We start from the raw sequence: 21,549 nt of genomic DNA, 5'->3' as shown, positions 1-21,549 counted from the left end.
CCCACCAACATCGTAGCTTAGGGCTTTACACGTTTTACTATAATACCTATGTCATCGTCGACGTATGATCCAGCTGTTTTTGGCCATCTCAGATTCAGACAGGCGCTGCAAGACTGTACCCAGTCGTTCCTGAAATTTCTAGTTCTATCAGCGATGACGCTCTGGACAGCAAGCTCTCTTCCTATACATTCATTCATTTGGAGCTCAAATAATTGATAATCCGCTACGTATCCCAAGAACTTCATTTCCGTCGCCTCTTTTCGTTTCTTGATTCCATTTGTATGCGCGACAGACAAGGTTTACACGTCTAGTTCTGTAGGACCAAACTGAAGAGAAAGTCTCCATGCTCATAGAACGAGTCAGTACATGAACTTAACTGAAATAAAATGTTGACGAATCCCATTTTTTCCATACAGGCAGTCACCGTCTTGTCTCACAGTCGGATAAGCGTATTAACAGTATGGCGATTACGTTTGAAATAAGTTGATTTACTTTCTTTTCATCTGTCTCGTTTACATTTGACTGTCCCTTATATATTCACTTAATCGAAATGTATTAACAATCGTGTTGTTTCTACAATGCATATAACGTCGATTATTCGTCACTAAGGTCGGTGCCTATATCGTAGCTACAACTTGGATCTGGAGGAGAGTAAGTTCTCTTTAAAAGCTGACACGCGTCAGTTTTTCTATTGCAAGCAGGTGACTGTTATATTTAACAGTTTATAACACAGAATGAAAAATAGTAACGTACATAGGTGAAACAGAAAAATCGTGAATATTGTATGTTACGCTCTGTTGTTCGTAGAGGCCACAAATAGTCTTTGCAGCCACTCTCCTACAGCGTCATGCAGTTGGTCCAAGTTCGTTATTGAAGCATGCTTGTGATCCATTTCATTTATTCGTCTCATATGAAAGACAATTCATTTGGAGCACTCGAAAGGCTTCTTATTTGACAAATGCAGTGACACATTCTGTCTCCATCTTAAACGTAAAGTGACGGTGTGCTGTTTCAGCTTTTCCAACGCCCTATGGGCACAACACGAATGTAATAGAAAGTATCGTAAATGGCTTGATGCCATCCGCAATTTCGTGTGTGTGTGTGTGTGTGTGTGTGTGTGTGTCTGTGTGTACTGTGGGTAGTGAGTGACAACAGCATTGTTTGGAAGTGAACCGAGGACCATCGGAAATCCGTCGAAGGATGTACAGGAAGTATCTGAAGTGTGGTGCTACCAAAGAACATTAAAAATTAAGTTGGCAGAGAAACAACGAAATGGAGAAGTACTAAAAAGAGTAAGTGAGGAAGGAAGTCTGTGAACGTCCCTTACCGAAACGGACAGGTTAGTGAAACTTGTGCTGCGGCATCCTACAGTACTCTACCTGGCAACGTTAAGAGCAGTACAGGAAAAAAGTAGTAGGAACAGACCAGGACGAGAGTACGCAAAAAAGATTATATAAGATACTGAGTGTAGCAGTTAAATGGAGATGATTAGCACAGATAGCAGGAAAGCATTTCATTAATCGAAAGACTGAAAAAAGAGAATTCAAGAGAAACTTTTGTAGATCCATATGACTTAAAGGTGAGGTGTTTGCTGATGTGGACTGTCAGTTATATGTATGTATTTTCCCCTAGAGATTCTCTAGTTTCCAATTAAAAGTTGGAACATGATTTCATGTCCAACTTTCAAATTTAAGTTTTTCTCCACACAAAGTTCCTCCTGCTTTAATACTGATGCTTGAAAAGTGTGACAGAAAAAGTACCATTAAAGAAGCGGAGTGAGGGGAAGACAAAGTGGTGCACGCGGTAGCTCTCCAGCAGTAGCCTACAGCGTATGTAACCCGCGAAGCAACGCTGTACCGCGGGTTTGCCTACAGAGGTAGGAGAATTTTCGCGCGGGGCTTTGCTATCGCAACTACGTAACGCATTATATCCGTATCCACACACTGGCGTCACTTAAAACGTGCTAGTTATACAACATTGAAGATTGTAACAGTTTGCATTTAAATGTCAAGTGCAAGACGTCCTATCTTTCTAACTACGCCCCCAGAAAGCATGCATCTTTTCAGCTGAGAGAGAATACAACAGAGCTAATGAAACACCTAATTAATCTGTGTGTACAATTCGAATGTTGTAAGACATAAGTGATGTACAGGTAATAAAATTTCGCATACCTTGCTTCCTTTTATTTTATAATTTCAAATCATACATTTGGTACTAGCTAACGAAAGTGAACCTTAAGTTTTGCGGGTCCAAAAGTGTATAGTAACTACTCCTTTTCAAAGAACTGAGCATTTTCACCACTGCTTCTCAGTCTGTTTATTCCTTAATGAAATTTTGCATTACTAATATATCACTTTCTAACCAACACCTCAGCTTAATACGATCGCTTTGGAACTATCTTATGTACTTTCTTCTATTTTCTTCCTTTATGGTTGTGGCCTTTTGGGAACCATTTTGCAATTTCAGTTCTTTATCTTTCATTGTCCCTTCCTTTTCATCCAGTATGCCTTCATTATTTCATTGTGTCTCTTTTTCTTTCCCACAAACTATGTTGTGCCTCTTCTAATAATTTTCGGATGTGCAGCCAGATCCCGTCGACATTCTACCATAATATTTCGGCCCAGGGACGCCCAGCCATCTCCGGGTGAGCAGACAACTACTGCAGAGCCCAGGAGCATTCATGGTATTTATCCCGAATCACGCGTATGCGAAGTGTGCTGGCGTTTTTCGGCGCATGCGTTACGTGATAACATGCGCGGGACACCCGAGTTGTGTGCGCTCCCGTCAGCGGTAGAAGTGAGTATGATATAATCATTGAGTATCGAACGTCCCCGGCGATTCCGCTGTGACAGGATTATTTTCATTATAGGGTTCCAATTTTTTATCCAGTTGAAAGCCGTTGTCACGAATTTTAAGATTATCGGCAAGACATATTTCCAACGATTCTTTAATTACTGAATTCCAGAAACTGGAAACGGTAGCTAAAATTTTTGTTCTGTTGTATTACTGCTACTGCTGACTTTAACGGTTGCCTATGACGGGTGTATATTTAGCGTTCTGGGATGTTCGTGTCGTATGGTCTGCATATGCATCACCGCACTCGCTGGGAATTTTGTAAACTTACGCTTTTTTTCAGTTGTAAGTCGTCTTTAGCAGAACTAACTAGGGCCAAGCTCTTCGCTGGTGGACGGGAGATAACCTCCAGTTTATTTTTCCTAAGCAATCTGCCTGTTTTAGAAGACATATTCCCGGTGTATGGCAGGAACGCAATTGATTTATAGTTGTCATCAGTGCCCTCAGCACGTTCCTTCTTCTTATTATAGCTGTGCATAGCCATCCTTATTTTGTGTCAAGTGTAGCCATTCTCTTTAAAAACCTTCTCCAAGTATTCTAATTCTGCATGGAGGTTTTTATCGTCCGACATTAGTGCGCCTGATGTTTTAAGGTACTAAGAACACCGGTGGTTTGTGCATGCTGATAGCAGCTAGACGCATGGAGATATAAATCTTTGTGCATGAGCTTTCTGTACACTGTCCTACTGACCCATCATTCTTAAGGCGTACTATCACGTCTAGAAAGGGCAAAGTCCCACCTTTCTCAAACTCCGTCGTAAACTTTATATTCTCGAGTAATGAGTTTAAGTGGCAAAGAAATTTTTCCAGTTCTTGTGTGCCATGAGGCCATACAAACAAAATTCCCTGTGAGTGTGGTGCTGCATATATAGACCGTCCAGGAGCGTTGCACAAGACACGAAAAATACGCCCGTTTTCTGCAACCGTTAAAATCAACGGTAGCAGAACACTGTATTTCCATGGGACACTCAATGGAATACAATAGGACAAAAATTCTAGCTACCGATTCCAGTTTTTGGGATTCAGTAATCAAAGAATCAATGAAAATACGTCTTGCCGATAATCTTCTAAATAGTGCCAACGGCTTTAAACTGGATAAAAACTGGCCTCCTATAATTAAAATTATCTAGTCACAGTGGAATCAACTGCGTCATTCGATACTCAATGATTAGATCATATCTCACTTCCACCACCGAGAGCAGCACACGCAACTCGGCTGTCCCTCGCATGTCATCACCTGACGCATGCGCCGAAAGATGCCAGCGCATTTCGCATGCGCGAGATTCGGCATAAATACCGCGAGTGCACCTGCGCTCTTCAGTGGTTGCTACTTGTCTGAAGATGGCCGAACGTCTCTGGACTGAAATATTGTGGCAGGATGTGGACGGGATTTGGCTGCACACCCGAAAAATATTAGAAGAACAAATACGCCGAAAATACGCACAATTTTTATAACTTTCGTCCTAAACATTCTTTTCTTTCAGTAAGAACTACTTATCTCTTGTGGATTTTTTCCAAGTACTTCTTGGCCTTTGAAGCTACTGGTTGTGTTTCCCTAAACATATTTGAAGATCCTTTTGGATAGACTATTGTTATTCATTCTCTCACTACGTCCAAAATACTAATACTCTCATTGTTTCTGATATGTTTTATATCATATATCATGATAAATGTCATTCTGAAATTTTTAGAGGGCCTAATAATTCGTTTATAATTATGTTCACTATTACTTCTAATTTTTGAACCTTATAATTCTGTACCTAGCATTTGCTGCCATATAGGCATTCTGCCTTCACTATTCTATTGTAGTGCGTTACGTTCAGGTTTTCTGATTAGCATTTCTTTTTTTTGTATGTATTCGTAGCTACACCTTAGGCTCTATCCATCTTCTGAATCCTTTCCTCAACTGGAGGCTTTCTAAACCGTTAGTCCAGTCATTCGATATTCAAAATCGACCCTTGCCAGAGAGTTTTGGGGAGCTTTTTTTTCCTTGTTCCCCTGGGTTTTATGGAGTGCTGCATACGAATTTTTGGTTTGCCACAAAAAGAAGTTTCGGAATATTGAAAAGTCGTAAAATAAAGTGAAAATCGCTTTTTTGTTGGTTTTTAGATTAAAGCTCAAACATTCTGTTATGTGGAAAAACCTAGCCAGAAAAACATATAGTAGACTAAATTTATGAAGGATACTATCCACCGTCTTTTTTTTCTGACGAGCTGTAAAATAATGCGTCTCTTTTACCTTCTGTGTTCCTTGGGAAAATACCACCCTATTCAGTGCCATTCTTTCTTTCTTTCTTTCTTTCTGTCTTACTCTGTCGTGTCGGGAAAGCAAGGCTTTCAACTTAATAAACAGCTACAAAATGGCTCTGAGCACTATGGGACTTAACTTCTGAGGTCATCAGTCCCCTAGTACCCGCCTCGGGCATGGATGTGTGTGCTGTCATTAGGTTAGTTAAGTATAAGTAGTTCTAAGTTCTAGGGGACTGACGACCTCAGAAGTTAAGTCCCATAGTGCTCAGAGCGAGCCTTATTGAAAAAGTGCCGTTACCAGTTTGGAATTGATGAAATTCATCATCAGACGACTTTCATGAGTTCGTCAAAAAAGCATGTCACCTCGGTTTCTGCATGAGTTGCCCTGGGATAAACAATAATTCACAGCTACAGTAGTGTAAACATGATGGTTGCGCCACAGACTTGCGCTCGAATGCAACTCACGTGAAATATCCGCATGAAACACTCGTTTTGACAGTTTTTCTTCAACGAATCACATTCGTCTTGTTACGTTCGACAAAAACTGTGAAACTAAATGTTCTTGGCGGAAATTTCACCTAAGTTGCTTTCTAATGCGAGTCTACGGCGCAACCATCACGTTTACACTATTGTAGCTGTGAATCACTGTTTATTCTAGGGCAACTCGCCTGTAACTTGTGTTCTGACGAAAGCATGAAAGCTATTTGATGATAAGTTGTATCAGTTCGAAATCGTTAACAATAGTTTTCCAGTATAGTAACCTAAAACCAGTTTGTGGCTGGTTACTACTGTGCAGCACGAACAATCTGTATCATATGATAGCCCCAGTCTCAGATCATGCGCCACTATCTCAAATTAAGTTTTGATGTGACGAAATTGCAGTAAGCAAAGTTGATTTACTGTATTCCCCAAACAGTTATTCCAGTAAGTAAAAAAATAAGACGAAATTTTCTTTATTCTTGTGTGGGGTAGTTTTCCACGCTAATTGCTTATTTTTCGAGACATAAACCGAAAACCGAATGAAATGAGACTTTTTACATTCTTTAGCATTTTTTTAATGTTTCGACACGTTTGTTTGGTCGCAAACTAAAAATTCCTGCTACTCATCCCAAACAACATAGAATATGAAATTTAAAACAAAAAAACTCCTCTCAGACTGTCCAACAAGCATTCCAGATGATGGCTTGTCTATTCTACATCTACATGATTACTCTGCAACTCACATTTAAGTGCTTGGTAGAGGGTTCATCGAGCCACATTCATACTATCTCTCTACCATTCCACTCCAAAACAGTGCGCGGGAAAAACGAACACCTAAACCTTTCTGTTCGAGCTCTGATTTCTCTTATTTTATTTTGATGATCATTCCTACCTTTGTAGGTTGGGCTCAACAAAGTATTTTCGCATTCGGAAGAGAAAGTTGGTGACTGAAATTTCGTAAATAGATCTCGCCGCGACGAAAAACGCCTTTGCTTTAATGACTTCCGTCCCAACTCGCGTATCATATCCGCCACACTCTCTCCCCTATTACGTGATAATACAAAACGAGCTGCCATTTTTTGCACCCTTTCGATGTCCTCCGTCAATCCCACCTAGTAAGGATCCCACACCGCGCAGCAATATTCTAACAGAGGACGAACGAGTGTAGTGTAAGCTGTCTCTTTAGTGGACTTGTTGCATCTTCTAAGTGTCCTGCCAATGAAACGCAACCTTTGGCTCGCCTTCCCCACAATATTATCTATGTGGTCTTTCCAACTGAAGTTGTTCGTAATTTTAACACCCAGGTACTTAGTTGAATTGACAGCCTTGAGAATTGTACTAATTATCGAGTAATCGAATTTCAACGGATTTCTTTTGGAACTCATGTGGATCACCTGACACTTTTCGTTATTTAGCGTCAACTGCCACCTGCCACACCATACAGCAAACTTTTCTAAATCGCTTTGCAACCGATACTGGTCTTCAGATGACCTTGCTAGACGGTAAATTACAGCATCATCTGCGAACAACCTAAGAGAACTGCTCAGATTGTCACCCAGGTCATTTATATAGATCAGGAACAGCAGAGGTCCCAGGACGCTTCCCTGGGGAACACCTGATATCACTTCAGTTTTACTCGATGATTTGCCGTCTATTACTACGAACTGCGACTTTCCTGACAGGAAATCACGAATCCAGTCGCACAACTGAAACGATACTCCATAGGTCCGCAGCTTGATTAGAAGTCGCTTGTGAGGAACGGTGTCAAAAGGTTTGAGAATTTCTCCGTCCACAAAACGAGTTTATCGCTGATCCAGTCATTTCTGCTGCTCGCCCTTACTGCAATCTTCCTCTGGTTCCAAATTAGCTCACATTTAACGCAAGCTGCTCCACGTCGCACCAAACACAATTTCAGCCGAAGCCGTCCTGAATTCTCCTGCGCTCTCGAAACGTCCGCCGCTTCTCCGTTCGTACGACCGCCCCCGACGTGAACCGAGGCGCCGCGGCGTGGACTCGCTCGGCGGCCTCAGCGCAGCCTGGTGAGGGGATCTCGAGTTCGTCGGCCGAGTGAGTCGCTCCCATTTCCGCGACGGGCGAACGAACGCTCAGGTGCGGCCGTGTCCAGCGGAGCGTGTAATTCCGCCGGCTGCCGTCATTACGGGCCGGTAATTGGCGCACGCACGCTTACGCAGGTCGGCGCGGCCGTGCGTGCTCCTCTGTCGCCCGTTGCGTGTTGCGCGCACGCACTGCACTGTGGCAGCCGCGTGCTGTCGGCAGCGCGTGCCTCCCCCACCGCTGTTCTGATTGTAGCTGCGCGATTTTAACGCCGGCGCTGGGCTTTCAGATGCTCCCAGCGTTTTTGAAGACGTTGCATACCGGGTGTCTCTCTTAGTCTGGTTTACCCCGCAGCAGATGGAAGCGAACGTAGACGAACGACCATTCGCAGACAACTTACCAGTGTTCGCCAACATTAGCCTGTACCTACGAACAAGCATTCACACCACGGCCAGCTACGGCGTGCGGAACGGCACGCGGGCCGAGTTTTCCTACACGTTTTGAGGACACTGCTTCTAAGCATGTGCAGATGTAACTGATTTACCTGCAGTGTAATTGCCGTTTTAATGACAAATACTTTAAAACTGTCCAGGGCGTCAAGCAATATTTCGGTCGACATACTTTTGGGGAAACCTTTTTTCGATTATGAAACTAAATAAGTCACGATTACTTGACAACTTGGTTCAAATGGTTCAAATTGTTCAAATGGTTCTGAGCACTATGGGACTTAACTTCTGACATCATCAGTCCCCTAGAACTTACAATTACTTAAACCTAGCTAACCTAAAGACATCACACACATCCATGCCTGAGGCAGGATTCGAAACTGCGACCGTAGCGCTCGCGCGGTTACAGACTGTAGCGCCTAGAACTGCACGGCCACTCCAGCCGGCTTGACAACTTGAGTGCGAAAATCTGTAAAACTGTCAGCGTCTGTCCTTATGCCCACAGTTTGTACCAGATAAAAATTATATTATGTCTTGCGTGCACCAAAAGTAGAAAATTTGTTTTGCTTGTGATATATGTTGTTGAGGAATGTGAAATATACACTACTAGCCATTAAAATTGCTACACCAAGAAGAAATGCAGAAGAAAAACGGGTATTCATTGGACAAATATACTAGAATTGACAGGTGATTACATTTTCACGCAATTTCGGTGCATAGATCCTGAGAAATCAGTACCGAGAACAACCACCTCTGGCCGTAATAACGGCCTTGATATGCCTGGTCATTGTGTCAAACAGAGCTTGGATGCGTGTGCAGATACAGCTGCCTATGCAGCTTCAACACGATACCACAGTTCATCAAGAGTAGTGACTGGCGTATTGTGACGAGCCAGTTGCTCGGCCACTCTTGACCAGATGTTTTGAATTGGTGACAGATCTGGAGAATGTTCTGGCCAGGGCAGCAGTCGAACATTTTCTGTATCTAGAAAGGCCCGTACAGGACGTGGAACATGCGGTCGTGCATTACCCTGCTGTAATGTAGGGTTTCGCAGGGAACGAATGAAGGGTAGAGCCACGGGTCGTAACACATCACAAATGTAACGTCCACTGTTCAAAGTGCCGTCAATGCGAACAAGACCTGTAATCAATGGCACCCCATACCATCACGCCGGGTGACACGCCAGTATGACGATAACGAATACACGCTTCCGATGTGCGTTACCCGCGATGTCGCCAAACACGGATGCGACCATCATGATGCTGTAAACAGAACCTGGATTCATCCGAAAAAATGTCGTTTTGCCATTCGTGCACCCAGGTTCGTCGTTGAATGCACCATCGCAGGCGCTCCTGTCTGTGATGCAGCGTCAATAGTAACCGCGGCCACGGTCTCCGAGCTGATAGTCCATGCTGCTGCAAACGTCGTCGAACTGTTCGTGCAGATGGTTGTTGTCTTGCGAACGTCTCCATCTGTTGACTCAGGGATCGAGACGTGGCTGCACGATCCGTTACAGACATGCGGATAAGATGCACGTCGGAAACGTGATGGTACGAATTTCTCCTCCTTACACGAGGCATCACTACAACGTTTCACCAGGCAACGCCGGTCAACTGCTGTTTGTGTATGAGAAATCGGTTGGAAACTTTCCTCATGTCAGCACGCTGTAGGTGTCGCCACCGGCCCCAACGTTGTGTGAATGCCCTGAAAAGCTAATCATTCGCATATCACAGCATCTTCTTCCTGTCGGTTAAATTTCGCGTCTGTAGCACGTCATCTTCGTGGTGTAGCAATTTTAATGGCCAGTAGTGTAAAACCATTGCGTTGTCATTTAAATGCGGCGCGTTCACAGTTTCCCCTCGCTCCCGGCAGGTGCTCAGACAGCGTGCCATGGTGGTGGGGGAAACGTGCAGCGAGGCTGAGCTCTGTGGCACATGTGCCAATGCACGGCCCGCGAGCCAAAATCTTGGCCGGCCCTGTTTTACACAGTAGAGAACATAATAAAACACAGGAGAATTAGCGTAGCCTATGATTACTGCGTTATTGTTTTTTTCCGCTAATAATCGGCACATAGGCTACAACACAACATATACATATACTGCCAGACGCGGGAGACGACGGTTCAGTCCCGTCTCCGGCCATCCTGATTTAGGTTTTCCGTGATTTCCCTAAATCGTTTAAGTCAAATGCCGGGATGGTTCCTTTGAAAGGGCACGGCCGATTTCCTTCCCAATCCTTCCCTAACCCGAGCTTGCGCTCCGTCTCTAATGACCTCGTTGTCGACGGGACGTTAAACACTAACCACCACCACCACTGCCAGACGAAAAAATGTAAGCTCCCAGAAGACATGGACGGGCGTCAAAGTAACTTCGAACATGTGCACATCATCAGCGAGTATATGAATGACTAGAGTTACAATTCTGTTTGACAGATAGGCCGCCCACCAGAGTACATTAGTGATAATTGAGTCTGTTGTCGCTACCAGGCCTCGTAGGGTATTTAAGGAGCGAGAACAGCATTAAATGTTGAGTGATCACTGTGAAGAACATGGAGATGCCACTTAATCGTGTTTCATAGTATCATCAGTGCCTAATAGAGTTTTAAAGTGGTCTCATTGTGGGTCTCCATTTGGCTGGCTGTTCGAATCGTGTATGTCCAGGTTTGTGGGTCAGTGACCTCAGTTTGGGCTGCATGGTAACTTGAAGGCAGGAAAACTTGTCGTCAAGGTTCTACTCGACCACTTCTGACCATCGCAAGGGACGATCGACATATGGCCCATCGAAACCCCCTGATATTTGCGCCACCCATACGAAAACATCCATTTACAATACAACACGAACTGCTGCGTTTTGAGTGGTGCCGTGAGCGGGAAGCATGGACTGCTAATGAATGGCATCGCACTGTGTGCAGCAATTCACCACATTTCTGCCCTATGCCATACGGCCATTGGCGGAAAATTTAGCGGCTACCTAGGAAAAGATCGCATTATTCCAGTGTGTTAAAGAGTCATGATGGTGTGGGGAACCATCGTGTATGACTTCAGGTAATGGCTGGTAGTGAATTAGGGAACTGTGGAGGCACAACGGTACATCACGGACATCCTCCATCTTCATGTGTTACCTCTTATGTGACAGCATCGTGCTGCCAGTTTTCAACAGGTAATCCTCCTCTGCAGGTGGCCCACTTCCTTATGAACTGTCTGCGTTATGTTGAAGTACAGTACTTCCATGGCCAGCAAGATCTCCAGATCTGTCTCCGAGAGAACATTGGGATCAGCTCAGACAGCAGTGCCGTCACAGTGCTGGTATCCAGGATACCAAGAATCGGTTCAACAGTTCTGGACTAGCCGGCCTCTGGAGGGGATACAACGACTTTATGACAGCCTTCCCAACCCAATCAGTTCATATGTCCAGGCTACAGGTGGTGCAACGTTATATTGATAAATTGACCCATACTCTTTGCAACCACTGAAATATCATTGCACATCCTGTCAAGCTGTAAAGTTTCATTTTATCCGAAGGGGAATTCGAAAACTATCTCAAATATGTGTATTTCCTTGTGTGTGTGTGAGAGAGAGAGAGAGAGAGAGAGAGCGGGAGTGCGTGTGCGTGTGCGTGCGTGTGTGTGTGTGTGTGTGTGTGTGTGTGTGTGTGTGTGTGTGTGTATTATCAAGAATGAAAACATATTTCATGTATAAGATTCTGGATGGTCTACAGGAAAAATGTTGTTATAAAAATTCTAAAACCGAAGATACACGCTTCAAAAAGTAAAAAAAATTAACAGCTTCACAACAAGGAAATTGGAGTGTATTTAGTCGGCGGTTCAACGTGAGAATATCAGAGCAATGGAACAACTCGAGGTGGATGTTGACGCCACTTAGATATGGACAAATCCAAACTAGTAGATGTGCAGAAAAAGGAAGAAATGCAGTAACAGAAGGTAAAAAGGAAACAAAAGTGGCGATACAAGCTTCGTAGTATTTCATGTGCAGCGCGCGATGGAGACTGTCGGTCCGTGACATTTGCAGGCGCTTAGCATATGACTCACCTGTTACATCATTGCAATTACTGTTGAGGCCGAGACGTGCTACGAAAATTATCCCGCAATTACCGATCCGTCCCGCTTATCTGCAATGCTGCCACCTGAAGTCTTGCCCGCAGGTCGATGTTAGCAAAATGGTCATACACTCTGCTGCTTCAAAAACTAGATACGCACTGTATGGAACACTCAGAGGTTACTCTGCGTATCTCACTCGCTAGTCATATTGTAGATGCAGTACAACTTTGCCAGCTGCACTTGTGGCTGTCCTCTTCAGTACCAGTATCTGAGCGGAGGTATTCGAACACAATATAGTGGTCCTGTAAATAAGGTATGGCTTTTATACTGCTCTCCGAATGTCTGCGAAGAAATGGCAGCCCACTCTTTCTCAAGAACAGCTTCTGACGTTGGAAACTGGAATCTGGAGCGAAGTCGGTGTTCTAAGTCATTCCACGGATGCTGCATTGGGTTCAGATCGGGGCTCTGGGCAGGCCAGTCTATTTCAGGAATGTTGCCTCACAGTTGCTACCTTATGACATTGTGCATTGTCGTGAAAATACAATCATTTGTCGTCTCCGAACCATTCCTCTACTGTACGCACTACATAAAGCTGGAAAATCTGTTCATATACTTCCACATTTATTGTTTTCTTAAGCGCAATAAGAGGATACCACCACAGCTACAAAAAACACTACCATACTGTAACACAGCTGCAGAAGAATGCTGAAGATTAGATGGGTAGATCACATAACTAATGAAGTATTGAACAGAATTGGGGAGAAGAGAAATTTGAGGCACAACTTGACTAGAAGAAGGGATCGCTTGGTAGGATATATTCTGAGGCATCAAGGGATCACCAATTTTGTATTGGAGGGCAGAGTGGAGGGTAAAAATGGTAGGGGGAGACCAAAAGATGAATACACTAAACAGATTCAGAAGGATCTAGGTTGCAGTAGGTACTGGGAGATGAAGAAGCTAGCACAGGATAGACTGAAGACCACAACAACAACAAACTGTAACACAGCCTCCTCGGTACTTCACTTTTGGCTCTACACATGCTGGCATGAAACGTTCCCCAGGCATTCACCAAACCCAAACCCATTCATCGAATTACCACACAGTATAGCACAATTCATCACTCCAAATGACTCGTTTCCAGTCTGGTGCTGCCTTAGCAGTGAATACAGAAATTTGTGGCTTTTGTGGAGCTTCTCATCCACTGTACCCCATTATTATGAACTTTCTACGCACAGTTATTATGCTAGCTGGATTTCTGGTAGCATTTTGGAACGATTGATTTCTTCCGCTGATTTCGGGTGATTTTTTACGATCACCTTTAGCTTTGCTTGACGGTCCCTGCCCGTGTCTGGCCACGGTTTAGCTGTGCTCGTTCCTTCACGCTTCCAATTGACAATCACATCTCCAACAGGCGACTTGTGCATCTTTAGAAGGGTTGAAATGTGTCTGACTGATTTGTTAATCGTGTGACTTCCAATGACTACGCCACGTCAAAGTCACTGAGGTCTCCTGAGCGAGCCATTCTACTGTAACTGCCCCTCAGCTGACAACACAGTGTTCCATGCCTCCTGTATTTGCGGGTTCGCCTCTCGTGACGTCTAGTGCTCGTTGTGCAGTGTGTATGGCTGCCCGAATACGTACGATAACGTCTCGTAGAGTACATTGGCCGCGTTGAAAGCAACGTAGCTGAAGCCATGGTCACATTAAGACTTTAGACTGAAAATTGCTATGTGGCACAATTGTTACACGACTATCTGCTTCATTCTCACGAGACAAGTCACTCGCTACGAAGGTAAATCATACATGCACCATATGATTTTTTAAAAAGATCTCCACATTTTAAAATGATTTGACATTCAGCTCTCTGCACAGATAAAGTGGTCTTTTTTCCGTGGTTGCTTTCTCTCTGGTATACGTCTGGAGTGGATAAGAAAAGAATATTGCTTCTTCCCAAAACGTGTCTTAAAACTCCGTCCGAACAGGCCTCGGATGTCCCAAAGTACCGACCGGCCGCCGTGTCATCCTCAGGCCACAGGCGTCACTGAGTGCGGAAAAAAGAGGGGGATGTGGTCAGCACACCGCTCTACCGGCCGTATGTTAGTTTACGAGACCCGGAGCCGTTATTTCTCAATAAATTAGATGCTCAGTTTGCCTCACAAGGAATGAGTGCACCCCACATGCCAACAGCGCTCGGCAGACCGGATGGTCACCCATCAGAGTGCTAGCCCACCCCGACAGCGCTTAACATGGGTAATATGTCGAGAACCGATGTCACCACTGCGGTAAGGCCGTTGGCACAAACGTGTCTTAACCCCACCTAATACTTCTGGATTTCCGCTCTTCCACAATTCTATCACTCCCTCCAAATCCTAGAACGCTTTGCACTCTGTCTCATCATGAGTACGAGGGTCACTCCAAAAGATATGCACACTATTTTTTTAATCCATCATTTATTCTACATGTTTGTAAGTTTTACAGTGTGTAGATACATCCTTTAGGAACAATATTTTCATTTCTCTGCATAATTTCCATCCCTCTCAACTGCCTTACGTCATCTTGGAACCGCCGCCTGTATACTCGCACGGTAAAATTCTGGACCAACCTGTTGGAGCCACTGTTTGGAAGCGGGCACAAGGGAGTCATCATCTTCAAACATTGTTCCACGAAGAGAGTCTTTCAGTTTCCCAAAGAGATGATAGTCACATGGAGCCAGGTCAGGACTGTAAGGCGGGTGTTTCAGTGTTGTCCATCCGAGTTTTGTGATGGCTTCCATGGTTTTTTGACTGACATGTGGCCCTGCATTGTCGTGCAACAGCAAAACATCCTGCTTTTGCCGATGTGGTCGAACACGACTCAGTCGAGCTTGAAGTTTCTTCAACGTCGTCACATAATCATGAGAATCTATGGTGGTTCCACTTGGCATGATGTCGACAAACAAGAGTCCATCGGAATCAAATGGCTCTGAGCACTATGGGACTTAACATCTGAGGTCATCAGTCCTCTAGAACTTAGAACTACTTAAACCTAACCTAAGGACAACACACACATCCATGCCCGGGGCAGGATTCGAACCTGCGACCGTAGCGGTCGCGCGGTTCCAGACTGAAGCGCCTAGAACCGCTCGGCCACAACGGCCGGCCCTTCGAAATCGAAAAAAACCGCAGGCATAACTTTTCCAGCAGAAGGTGCGGTTTTGAATTTTTTTTTTTTTTCCTTGGGTGAATTTCCATGATGCCACTCCATTGATTGCCTCTTCGTCTCTGGTGAAAAATGATGGAGCCATGTTTCATCACCTATCACAATTCTTCCAAGGAATTCATCTCCACCATTCACGCACTATTCCAAAAGTTCCCTGCATACCGTTTTTCTTGTTTCTTTGTGAGCCACTGTCAACATCCTGGGAACCCACCAGGCACAAACTTTTTTTAACGCCAACACTTTCATTATTCTGCAAACACTTCCTTCTCCTATCCCAACGTAATGTGACAATTCGTTCACTGTGATGCGTCTGTCAGCAGTCACCAATTCGTTAACTCTCTGCACATTGTCTGGAGTGTGTGCAGTACGAGTCCTGCCGCTGCGAGGACAATCCTCAATATTGCCGTGCCCGCTTTCATCATGTAACATGCTTGCCCACCGACTAACTGTACTGCAATCGACAGCAGCATCTCCGTATACCTTTTTCAACCTCTTGTGGATGTTTCCCACTGTCTCGTTTTCATAGCACAGGAATTCTATGACAGCACGTTGCTTCTGACGAACGTCAAGTGTAGCAGCCACCTTGAAGACATGCTGTGACGGCGCCACTCACGGGAGCAGGTTGAACTAAGTTTGAAAACAAGCGGGAAGTATGTATCTACACGCTGTAAAACTTTCACACATGCAGAATGAAAACTGTATTTTTGCAAAAATAGTGTGCATTTCTTTTGGAGTGACCCTCGTACCAGTCTGCTTCCTGTAAGTGTTTATTTAGTCCCGTCCCCCCTCCCCCAGTTCAGTCCTTTATGCACATTTACTCTATCCATGTTTTTTAATTCTTCTTTGCGAGCCCGCCAATCACGAATTTTTTTTTTTCTGTTGGTGGAAACCGAAATGCCTCTCAGCTGCCCTGCTCCCATGTTCTTCTGTAGATGCCATTACTTTCAATTTATAGCCCGCATCGTAAGAATACTTTTTTATTTTTTCCATTTTTTAGCCTCTAACAATAATATTGTACTGTTACTGATAGCAAAAAATCACATTCAATAAATGTTCGCTGGCATCCTAGACTGCAATTACGCAATATAGGCTAGACAGTGTTCTGGTTTTGCGATGGCTAGGTGGGAGGGAGACGGTGTTAGCAAGCTTGTGAATCCCCCACAACTCATGTTCGTCGCATCAGTGCACTGCTACTGCCAGTTGAATCCAGTGTTGCCAGATAGAGACGGGTTTCCGCGGCGTCGAATGTATGGCCATTTTTAAGATTGGCGGAAACTTTAAATCAAACACTGGACATTTTTATATTAATTTCGAGTATAAGGTGCACCTGATATAAGAAGCACCAGAATTTTTGAGGCAATTTTTCGAAGAAAAAAGTCCGTAAAATAAGGTACATTACCGGAAATGAGTCCCCTATCAAAACTTCGTCTAGTAAGTCCCTTCTACAACCCCTAAAAGCCTGTAGAAGGATATGTGTGAAACATTCTGAATACGGCGTGTTGGCGCAGACGACCCAATCCCCGCCCGCTGGGAGCGACGGAGAAACAAACAGTCGTTTCACTCACTTACCTCATGATTCAGCTTAACAATAAATATGCGCCAGCTGTGGTATGTGGAAGAGCTGCCTACTGACTCGGACCTGTTTCTCTTTATTTTCCAGGCCAGAGCGACTTCACGGACAGCGAAGCGCTGTACATCAGCCAGTTGGCAGAGTTCATCAACGATGTCAACGACACCAATACCAAGTGAGTACCTCTCTCGCATCTCATCACATGGTTGCACTTACGTTGCAAACGGCCAAAGTTTGCTATTTTTTGCAGCATAATTATTGACAACATAATATTGGCTCTAGTACAAAAGCTTTTTTGAAAAAGTGGAGGATGGTAACATCAAATACAAATTTAAACGATAGGGAGTTTTTCTGGAAGTACTCGTCTGATGTGTAGCCCTATGTACAAGGGAAACAAGGACGATAAACTGTAAAGAAAATAAATTTTACAGATGTGTTGTTACACAATAATGCTGACGATTAGATTGGTAGATCGAGAAATTAATGCAGAGGTGCTGCATCAGACTGGGGAGAAAAATAACTTTATTACAGGAAGAAGGGATCTTCTGTTAGGACAAATACTGAGTTATCTAGGAATGGCTAATTTAATAACAGAGCGAGGTGTGAGCGAAAGATTGTAGAGTGAGACGAAGTCTTGAACAAAGTAGAGACTTCAAAAAGTAACTTGCAAACGTCGTCGCACGCCAAAACAAAAGTGAAGGATTCTCAGAAGAGACTACAACGTATCACAGTATGCAAGTGAAACAGCGCGGCAACTGGAACGTACTCCGAAGTTGTACGTGGACAGTTTGATTCTTGTGGGTAAGACGTCTAAACTGGGATTGTGTAACCCTGCTCTGTTTTGGGAAAAGAAGGTAGTTTTAACATGGCAACAGGAGAAATAAAAGAAGGTGAACAAGACAGGCGGAAGTACATCTCTCATTCTGGTGTAATTTCGGCATAATCCTGTTCCCATTGTGTATTCAACAATATTTTATGAAAGAAAACATGGTGCCTTGTTGGCTGTAATGTAAATGTTCTTTATTTAAATCACCTGTACCTACTGTGTGTTTAATAATATTTATAAAAACAACATTATCTGTTGTAGGCTGTAATGTAAACTTTCTTTAAATCGTGTAATTAGCTAATTCCTAATACCTCTGTTTTTTAGGACAGATCTGATCTCACACGACGCAGAGTGATAAGCGTCGTAGAAAAATGGAAACAAACAGAACTGATCTGGAGCCAAGTTAATGCATTTGTCGCGAGAAATAACACGACTTTTAAGCTGCCAAACGTACTGGAACTAATGCGCGAAGCTTTGTGACACGTCACTGCCGAATGATGGCGAAATGTTGAACAGCCCTCCATAAAAGTGGCTGGGATTCTGTTGCCGACCGCCTCGTAATCAACGCAGCAGTACTGAAATGTATTCCTCAGAGTCCGATACACAAAGAGTTCAGAGAGTACTAGGCGACTGACTGTAACATCTTCAGTGGCTTCAATGTTTAACAACATGGTGAAATTCCAGCAGTGCGCTCTTACGCCAACCTCAGCTCATGCAGAAAATTTACCGTTGTTACTCAGGAATTTTCATCACTCTTGTGTTTAATTGCAATACCATGTTAGCAATATCGAGAACATCTTTTGTTTTCCGTCCGGTCACCTAAGAAGCGTATCGCCTGAGTTTTACCATATATTATTTCCTCCTGTTTAAAAGTAAAATGACACTCAGAGCTATCGTCTCTTTTTACGTCTTTACTGCAACTGTTTGCATCACCGCAGGTTAGTTGGATCACTTGCCTGGCCAGTGTTGTCCAAGTTAAATGCGCCGGTAAGGCTCCCGCCCCGTACTATCGCTTAGTCAGTGTACGCGTAACGCACAGCATAAAACGTATCCTCATTAATTCGTACTTCTCTGTACTCGAGAGAGCTTGGCTTCCGCTCCACGTGAAACGAAATCCAATGTTGTTCCAGCAGACGCGAAAGAATACGTAGTGTAATGTTTACATGAAATTTATTCTTGCGATGAACGGAGTACAGGGTCCGTGTAATGTTGCACGCACTCTTGTGCCTTTTCTGCTTGTCCACGAACCGCTCCAACGCATTGTCAACAACGTTTAACGGTCAGCCATTTCTGCTGCGAGAGGACTCTGGCGGCGCAGGGAGGTGGACACGCTCCGCTTAGCTGGCTAATTTCCTGGCCTCCAAATTATGCCCCGCTATCGACCCCATGCCTCGTTGCTGGCTGGGGTCTTCTCTGCAACACACTCTGTGCCACTGCACCTCAAAAACATTTTGTGTTTGCGGGATTCCCAGAGTTCCTGTAACACAGAATGTAGGGTCAGTAGCAAGTTGGAAACAAGACGTTATTAGCTCCCCACAGAGCAGCTATCTGGATGGGACGATGTTAGTACAGGTCAAAAGATTTACGAGCTCCTTCCGAATACTAGTGAGCGGCACAAAATAACGTACATGAAGCCATCAGGTGAGTTAAGGGAATAGATCAAGGTGACTTTCGATTTTGGAACCGATATACGTGTTTTTTTCAGTAAAATAACAAACAAATTACAAAACTGACTTTTGACCTTTACTACAAACGCTTAAGATTGTACTATGGATGTTTTAAGAAAAAAACTTGCACCCAGAGGGCGTAATTCAACATCGACGAAAGGCATTCGTGCAATGCGATAGCGGTTGGTGGGAGCTCTGAACGTCATAATTTTCAACCTAGAACAAAATTTCTAAAACTGCTTTTAAACTGATATGTCAAACGTAATACGTAGGATTTTTAAAAAAAAATGGTTTTCAGCAAAATGGTGGCTCTCTGAAATATAAGTCAATTTTTCGACAAAAACGACGTTATAAAAACGTGCACCAAAAATCGAAATTAAAATATATCACAAGAATCCTAAGTGCTACAGTACAAAAAACGCCGACTCACAATTTACAAAATAGTATAATTGCATGTATATTTCATGAGTTATATAGCTCCCGCCTACTAGAAAAACGTTGTTTTGAAGAAAAAAACCAAGCGTTTAAAGTTTCAATTCTTTTTAAATATTGAAACTGAGCAAAACTGTAACCGGCACTGCCAGATCTGTATATTTTACTTTTTTTTGTCCGATGTCGAAATGCTGTCACTTTGACGCAAGTACATCGATTAAATGGCGTCCGCTTACTAACCGAAGCGTTTTTTGCACGACTGGTATTACTTTTCGCACCTTTTCCACCAGCAGAAATACCTTTGTTTGTAATTTTCAAGCATTTGCATTTTACTACGGATAGAAAGAAGCGAAATGACAAGATAAGCAGACGCCAGACAAGCACGTGCTTTCAGACTGTCTTCCATAAACGAATCATGTTACGAAGAGAAATTTTGTCGAGAATAGTATTTTAGTTCACTTTTCGAAACTAGCACGACCCCTAATCCGTTGATTACAATATTATGTCCGTTGCATTCGAGCGTTGGGATGCGACAGATCCCCATGCAGTAAATCGCGGTTTTAACATATTTTAACATTTATGACAGACGTCATGCCAATGAATCCTAAAAATAGACTCTCTAAGGATATTTTAAGCCAATAAAAAAAAGTAGGGTCAAAAAAATTTCTACGCTGATCTACCCCGTTAATATATTTCTTGACAGATCAGGCGTCATATCCTAATTACCTTTCGTTGTTATACTCTTTAGTCCGAAGAATGATCAAATGCATCTTTCGAAGCTAGTCTGTCCTGTACAAGCCTCTTCATCTCTAACTAACTACTGCAACCTACATCCATTTGAACATGCTACTGCAACCAAAATCCATTTGAACCTGATAACTGTATTTATCGCTTGGTCTCCCTCTACACTTTGTAACCCCACACACTTTCCTCTAATATCAAATTGACTATTGCTGATGTCCTATGAACTGAACCGTTCCTTTCATCAAGCTGCGCCATAAATTTCGATTTTCCTCTGTTCGATTCATTAGTTATTCAGTCTATGCATCTAATCTTCAGCATTCCTCTGCAGCACCGCATTTCAAAAGCTTTTATTCTCTTCTTTTCCCTACTGCTTATCGTCCACGTTTCACTTGCATACAAGGCTACTCCCCAGATAGCTTATGTTAACAAATTCATCTTTTTTTCAGAAACACTTTTTGTGCTATTGCCAGTCTGCATTTTGTATCATTTCTACTTCGGCCAATATCAATTATATTGCTGTCCAGATACTAATCTCATATACACTGTGGTGACAAAAGTTATGGAATGCCTCCTAATATGGTGTCGAACCTCCTTTTGCCCAATGCAGTGCAGTAGCTCGACCTGGCGTGGACTCAACAAGTCGTCGGGAGTCCCCTGCAGAAATATTTCGCCAAGCTGCCTCTATAGTCATCCATAATTGCGAAAGTGTTCCCGGTGCAGGATGTTGTGAACGAACTGACCTGCCGGTTATATCCCTTAAATGTTCGGTGGGATCCATGTCGGGCGATCTGGGTGGCCAAACCATTCGCTCGAATTGTCCAGAATATTCTTTCAACCAATCGCGAACATCTGTGACGCGGTGACATTGCGCACTGTCATCCACAAAAATTCCATCGTTGTTGAGACCATCAAGTCCACGAATGGCTGAAAATGGTCTCCAAGTACCCGAACGTCACCATTTCCAGTCAGTGATC

At 43.6% G+C, this 21,549-nt stretch overlaps 1 protein-coding gene across 2 annotated transcripts in view; it reads left to right on the top strand.

Moving 5' to 3' along the window:
* LOC126418804 (myelin regulatory factor) overlaps positions 1-21,549 on the top strand; it is a 337,499-nt gene that overhangs the window by 176,708 nt on the left and 139,242 nt on the right. For both annotated transcript variants that reach the window (XM_050085740.1, XM_050085741.1), the window contains exon 2: positions 16,997-17,081. In XM_050085740.1, coding sequence (XP_049941697.1) covers positions 16,997-17,081 — 85 coding nt within the window. The remainder of the gene's footprint in view (positions 1-16,996; positions 17,082-21,549) is intronic.

Source organism: Schistocerca serialis, chromosome 9 (assembly GCF_023864345.2).
Source record: "Schistocerca serialis cubense isolate TAMUIC-IGC-003099 chromosome 9, iqSchSeri2.2, whole genome shotgun sequence".
NCBI lineage: Eukaryota > Metazoa > Arthropoda > Insecta > Orthoptera > Acrididae > Schistocerca > Schistocerca serialis.
Note: the sequence above shows the minus strand (reverse complement) of the source record. Positions and strands in the feature narration are given on the sequence as shown.